Source organism: Buceros rhinoceros, unplaced genomic scaffold, assembly GCF_000710305.1.
Source record: "Buceros rhinoceros silvestris isolate BGI_N320 unplaced genomic scaffold, ASM71030v1 scaffold18098, whole genome shotgun sequence".
NCBI classification, from domain to species: Eukaryota; Metazoa; Chordata; class Aves; order Bucerotiformes; family Bucerotidae; genus Buceros; species Buceros rhinoceros.
The window spans coordinates 29,969-37,138 of record NW_010425340.1 but is presented as its reverse complement, the minus strand read 5'-3'; the positions used below and the strand labels follow the sequence as shown (position 1 = coordinate 37,138).

At 41.8% G+C, this 7,170-nt stretch overlaps 1 protein-coding gene across 1 annotated transcript in view; it reads left to right on the top strand.

The window, feature by feature from the left end:
- FAM160B1 (family with sequence similarity 160, member B1) overlaps positions 1–7,170 on the top strand; it is a gene marked incomplete at its 5' end in the record, with an annotated part of 24,339 nt that overhangs the window by 16,983 nt on the left and 186 nt on the right. Inside the window, 3 exons of the mRNA XM_010141119.1 lie at positions 1,272–1,415; positions 5,732–5,872; positions 6,943–7,046. Of these exons, the coding sequence (XP_010139421.1) occupies positions 1,272–1,415; positions 5,732–5,872; positions 6,943–7,046 (389 nt within the window). The remainder of the gene's footprint in view (positions 1–1,271; positions 1,416–5,731; positions 5,873–6,942; positions 7,047–7,170) is intronic.

Genomic DNA, 7,170 nt, shown 5'->3' with positions numbered 1-7,170 from the left:
GGGAAAGCTTTATGATTTAGTATTTGGAAATAAATGCGGGTTTTGTTTTTACAAACATGATCTAAAGTTTCCTTGGTCAGAGGACAGTCACTGCTTATTTGCAGCTTTCATACTGAAGCCCTGTGCATCTTCTAGAACAGAAAAATTGAAGCAAAGGAGTAGAGTAACTGAGAGAGCCGCATTTAGTATGTACTTCAAAAATTCCATAACCTGAAGTGTGATGTCAGCAGTTTACGAAGGGAGGCTTGGATTTCTGCATTTATTACACTGTTTTATCTGTAGTCCTCCTGAAAAGAAAGGGAATAGAAAATAGAGTATAAGGAAACAAAAGGTGATGTAAAATTCCCCTGCGTTCTATTCTTGGATGCCAGAAAACACGCATCATCTTTGTATTTCTTTCATGCCTTGGGAAAGAGAGTATTCTGGGAGTTATTGGAGAACAGAATTGGTTTCTGTCACTTCTTGACAATGATATGGCTACTTTTAAAATATTTCCCCCCTAAGAATAGCCCTGCCTGTTGGTGTTATTACATTCAAATAGCTGTTCTGCTCCCATATTTCAATTCCTGGAAGCCCGCACAAGCAGGGAAACTACACGCAGTGAAGAATTCCTGAGTCTGTTTTGTCTCGCTTTTGCTACTTTTACTCCCGTGTTCTTATTTTCACTGTTGTAACCTGTGCCCATTTTAACATATAATTCCTTGAAAGTGAGACGTCAGGCAGCCCACAGCCAATCAGAGGAAGAGATGGAGGTAGAGAAAGACTCTTGTGGGTGATAGCAAACAAAGAGAAGGAAGAGGAAGCCCTGAAGTACTTTTTAAATTTGTGCTTCCTGCATGTACGCGTGCTTTTCGTGTACTGGGAGTTAGGGAACAGCATAGACTGGATAGGAAGATAAGCTACACATAACACAGTGAAAGCGTGGTAGCATACTGACAGCAAGAATTCGTACAAAAGCAATTCCTGCTATAGAAGAACCCTGATGAGGATGTGTATTTTGGCTTTGCTTTGTGTTCTGGCCCCAGCTGCTTTTCGGGAGCTCTGTTCTCCCCTCACTGTGTTTTTGAAACTACCCTAAAAGCATTAATGACAGGAAGAAACTGAGGTGCCTGCATAGAAACTGATCGTGTTTATTTTGGAATGACTGGTCTTTCGGGGCTTGGATTTTTCATCTTGCTACAGATTACTGTTTTAAGGCATACGGACTGTTAAAATGAAAGAAAAGGTTTCCCCTGGGGTTTGAATCTGTTTTCCTCACTACTTTTTTCTAGTTCCGGGATTATTGTGTTATCTGCCTACAGTGGGAGTGGCCTGGATCTCCCAGGTCTTTGGAAAAGTGCAATTTAGAAGCATCATTTTTTGAAGGACACTTCTTGAAAGTCCTGTTTGAAAGAATGGGCAGGATTCTTGATCAGGTAAGGAACAGCAGGTTCTGAATTCCATTTCTGCTACTTTCATCACTCCTGAAATGGAGTGGGATCTCCAAGCTCCCATGGATTCCTATCACTCAGATGTCTATTACAGCAGCATATTACTGTGTAATGTCCCATGTCCTTGGTGCAGGTCTCTGTAGATTGCAGGATGTTACAGTGATCAGCATTCTTAACTTAAAAAAAAAGTAGAGAACAAAAGCTTTTTTGTCTTTGTTACCCACTTTATTGTGTACCAAATGTTTTATTGACCAGAAATATAATTTAAATTGAGTAAGACAAGGATATCCTGTAAGAAGAGCGTAAGATAGTATCACAGCAATCCTTCAGTACTGGCATCACTGATTCTGTTTTCCTTTTCTAGCATTTACACTCAAAGAATGTACATTTTTCAATAAATAAAATATACAGCTCCTTTCTGCCACATTTCAGTGAACTTCAATCTGAAGTGGTGTTCTGGAAGTAGTTTACATCACTGAAAGATGAAAAGAACTTACTGTATGACTGCTAACATTTCCTCCATTTTTTCACAGTTAGAAGAAGAACATTATCAGTGCATGGGAAGTTCCTACAAGTTCCTTTCCATCTGCAGTGTAAAGTAGTTCTTTTACCTGTTTGATTATCTTCAAATAATAAAAGCAGACCTGCCACACATTGCAAACAAATGAGATACAATCTGACTGTTATAAAAAGGAGGTGTGGCATGTCAGACCCAGTACAAAGGAGTTTAAAGAACTTGAATTTTCCTGGTGTGTGTTTGTATTTAGCCAGCCTGCATGATCTAGTCTTTTGGGGGAGAGGCAAGATGAAGGCTTAGGAAGGTGAAAAGGAGGTTGCCCTGTTTCTTTGCCTTCTCTAAACTCTGGACTCAAGTTGTCAAGTGGATTTATGTTAGTCAAGTCAATGTTGCTGATTTAGATCAAGAACTTTTCTCACTACTGAAAACGAGCCCTGCAAGTCTACATCACCCTCGCTGTAATACCAGCTGGAGTTGTTACCGATGTGGTGGTGCCAGTTCCAGAAGTTTGTACAATTCTCTATTGTTTTGCATGTGGAGCTGTCTAGAGAATGAAACCAATGAGCTGTGATAGTGCCAGATTTCCTAGTCATAGGCAGGACAAGAGCCATTTGAAGATATAAATGCATAGGACACATGTCCGGAAGCCAGTAGTAATCTCTAGGTCAGCTCTGTGAGTGTTCAGGAGAGGGAGGTTTGAGAGTACCATCTAGTATAAATCAGAAGTCAGGAAAGGAATCCAAATACTTCCACTGCTAGCCTGTGTATTCTCAGGGTGTTGCTTCCAGTAAACATGTTCTGCACAGTTCACTAGCTGAAATGGTTATGGATTAGAGTCGTGAAGAAAACTGGGCATCATCAGCTCTTGGGAAAAACAAGCCTCATGCATATGAAAACCTTGTCTGAGCAATGACACATAAATTACAAAGAGGAAAGAACCCAAGATACATCCCCCGAGAAGCACCTGAGTGTCAGATACATACGATTACCACAAAAGTAACATCTGGCATGGAAGCACGGTGCCCATTTTTATATCGTACCTGTCTGCATGAAACACATTTGGGTTAGTCAAGCAGGGTGTTACGATCTGTGGTGTCAAAAATGGTTCTTGGCTCTAGAATAATTAACTGCCTGAATCAGACAAAAGGGGTAAATTCTTACAGCATACCAAAACCCTGTCCTAAAGACCAAACTGAAATTCCTAAGGGTTATTCATAGTGAAACATGAATCATATAGAAAAAAACGCAGCAAAACAGCAAATCCTGGTTCCTACCAGTGACAAATTTGACATAAGGAGTGCTACGTCCGGACAAAGAGAAAAATGTTGAAAAGCCTGAAGTGGGGGGACAGTACTACTGACAGATGGCATTCAGTGTCTTTTTTGCTTTGTCACAATACGATAGGTATAGTTCTTGTGTTTCTATCAGTACGTATCAGAAAGCTTTGCAGAGATGATAGGTGTCAGGAACCTTGTTTCTGACAGAAGACAGCTGAGGCACATGAGTGAAGTAACTTGTTTCAAGGATGTTCAAATCCAGTACCTTGTCTGCTAGACAGTACTTCCTTCCTCCTGTTAATATTATGCATTTCTATAGAACTGTCTGTTTCCTAAGAATTTTGTAAGAATTTCCTGAACTGCAGATTTTGCTTTTGGTTTTAACCTTTTTAGTTATGGAGAAAATTTGGGGGATGTTATCTGGTTTAAAGCTGTCTCACCAAGGCTGCTGACACATGGACAGAAATAAAAGCTCCGTGTGAAGAAGCAGCTTTCCTTAATGCTCTCAATTAGTTCAAACTGCAACAGCAATCTGTCTGAACAATGCAGCATGTGTTACCACCTTATTTCCTTCTCTTCTTGTGAATGCCAGATAATGCTCATGGCTTCAGAGCTTCCAAATGAATTGACTGACTCACACTCTGAAGTTGGTTCTCTTAGTTCGGCTAGGTAGACGGGAATGGATTTATGGAAGGCATTTGTGTCTCTGTCTGCAGAGTAACTTTTCAACAATAACTCAAAGCGTAGTGATTTCTTTTACCTACTCTGGTCCAGAGTCTGAAAGCTTCATATGTTACAAGATTGAGATGATTCTGTTGCTGGAATATCAAGTACAGAAGTACCTGCCACTGACTGGGAGAAATATGTGCTTTCACTTCAAAAGATCTGTAAGACAACTCCCTTTGCGATCTAACAGAGTGTGGTAATGAATTGAGGAAGATGGTACCTAAATATTAGTTAGGTGTCCATATCTATTCAGTGGAAATTTTATCAGAACAGCCCTGGTAGTCTCTGGAGCTGTTAGACTAAAAAGCAAGTAGGTGTCTCTCCCAGTGCAAAGTGAATCACCATCTCGGCTTCCTTGACTGTATTGACTGAAAGCTCGAATTGTTGCCTGAACAATGTTGCCATTTTTGTCTTGCCCAGGGTATTACTATAAGCTTGTGGTTATAACACAGACCTTGCAGGATCCACCCTCTGTGAAACCACAAAGAGACCGGCAGATACTCTTGAGCATCTGAGATGGCACGAGATGTTTGTGTGTAGGCAAATGTGTCAAGTGTCAGATCTCTCTTGAGTAGACTAATGTGAGCTTAGACATGTAGACATATGTAAATACATCCATCTTAATCTGAAGCTAAATTCTTCCAAATCTTAGGAGTCTGGAAAAGGGAAGAATCTGTTCTCTGATTCTTCAGTGGGTTGCTGACTTGAGAGCAAAAAGATGATAATTTGAGGCCACGAGATCATCCCCTTGTAGGTGTGATTATGCCACTGAGGATGCCACTGCTAATATGCAGTCAAAGAGATTGAATGAGGGCCCTGTCATCCACTTCAGGTAAAATCAACAAGGTGAAGCTGAACCATCTGAGTGCTGGTAACATCTTCAGACTGGCATAGGGGTGCCTCAAGGGAATGCCTGTCCACCTGTTGACAACATGGTCTGTTCTGCCACTGAATAGATGGATGAGAATTCCACTAGTCTGGGATTGAATTAAAACATCAGCTTGTTTTCATGGTGATGGGAAAGTAAAAGATGACAGAAAAAGGTACTTGGAACATAAAGAAGCTGTGTTGAAAGTACTTGCTTCTATGGAAATGAGTTTCTCACTGGAATTGTAAACTCCCTAAGCCAGGCACTATTTTTGCCCTAGGAACTTAGGAACTATTTTTCCTTCTGACTGATTAGCATCTTGCAGTGTTGCCTCTCCCATTTGGCTGATTCAGGGAAAGGAGGTAGAGAAGCAGCTCAGATTTTCATGCTGCTTTCCTAGCCTAGGATGGTCTCTCCTGTAGCCTGCTGCCACGAGATGACCAGGCCTTCTGCAATGGTTCTTTCCAGTAAAATAGAAAGGAGAAGGGAAAAAACATATTAGCCGTAAACGTGACTTTTGTCTCTCTCAATTTCCTGAGCTCACGCACTTTACAGTTATCCAGGTGTTTAATCTAGGCCATAATTCCGTGCCCTTTGTTTAGCTACTGAACTAAGAAACATTTTACAGGAAGGGGACTTAACCTGCAATAAACAAGTATGCAGAAGCTTCAAGTGGTTGTGGGAGTTATACAGATAATAACACCAATACCTAGCTGTCATATTCCCAGCACTCCTGTTGTGGAGAGCAGAGGTTTGGGACCTGTCTTCTAATCTAACTGTTTGTCTTCATTTATTCACAGCCCTAGAGATATATATATATATATATAAGGTTCTAGTAGCTAAATAAACACTGGCTGGATGAAAAAAAGCCAACATGAAGATAACTAAGCACTGTGTTTTCCTTCTTTTGCAGCCCTATGATGTAAATTTACAAGTTACATCAGTGTTATCCAAACTGTCCTTGTTTCCCCATCCTCATATACACGAATACCTTTTGGATCCTTACATAAACCTTGCTTCTGGCTGCAGGTCTCTCTTCTCTGTTATTGTCAGGGTGAGTAAACACACAGTCAATATTTACGTATGGCTGTACAGCAGTGATGTATTTAGTAACTGTAGTTAGTGGTAGTAGTTGCTGGGTAGTTTAAGTGGGCAAAAGGCTTCTCACTGAAAGTAGACACTTATACTCTTGATTTGAATCAAGACTTTGGGTTTTCTACCAAAAACAGTGGAAAATTTATTTCTGTGTCCCCATGTCTTCAAAATTGTTTGTTTGCTTAGTTTCATTGTGTAGATGCAAAACATCCCCTCTGGCAATGATGTGGCTTTCAACTGGTCTAGGCGACATTGTCACCTGCAGGCAACATCGGGTAGTGCTGCAAGAACGGGCCAAGTACAGGATGGCACCTGGGTGGGAGAGAGACGGCTTTGATTCACACACAAACAAAGGGTGCTCCTGAACACCCTGTGCCTGGATTAAGATCTCTGCTCATCCTCTTTTTTTACTGACGAAGGCTGTTGTTGACAATGAAGGCCTTCCTTCCCCCCTCTGATTCCATCTCTCCCTGCCAGACCTGCGTCCTAGCAGTGCTGGCTGGGTGCCTGTCACACTGCAGTCTTCGCAGGCAGAGATCCCTCGCCCGCCCCACACACCAGCTGTTATTAAGCTGGTCAGGAGCCTAGTGATGATGCTTGTCCAATACTAACGGAGGGCTTAGCTCCCTTTTTTCCCAGCAGCTCCCCCTTCCCACCCCCACCCCCCCATTTCAAAATATAATCTTCAGTCTCTCCCTTGTGCTTTCCCTAAACCCAGGAATTTTCTGGTCAATTGCCTGCGTCAACATTTACTAAGGCAGATTAATCACTGGCGTAATTAAAACAAGTAATACCATTTGTGGCAGCAGCTAGTAAGGCTCAAGATTTCCTCTCCTTTGTATCTCTACTTTCTGCACCCACTCACCTTTCTGGGGGCAGAGCAGGTACTCTGCGTGTTGTTTTGTGAGCCTGTGAGGGTGCTGAAGGGGGTCTGCATCCTGGGCACTGAAGGCTGTCATTGAAGCTTCTTGCTGCGACGTACTCTTCAAAGGTGTCAGTTTTGGGTGTTGATGGCATCGTGCTTTACAGGTCGTTGGGGACCTCATGGTTAGAATCCAGCGCATCCCAGATTTCACTCCCAAACTTCTGCTGGTCAGAAAACGCCTGCTGGGCTTGGAGCCGGAAGGGCCCATGTGAGTAAATACTTTGCTTATTCTCCATGGCTGGTTTTTGTGTGTGTGCCAGTCCTGATTATCTGCTGATTTTTTTTTTTTTTTTTTTTTTTTTTTTTTTTTAAATCTTCACCACACTGCTGTT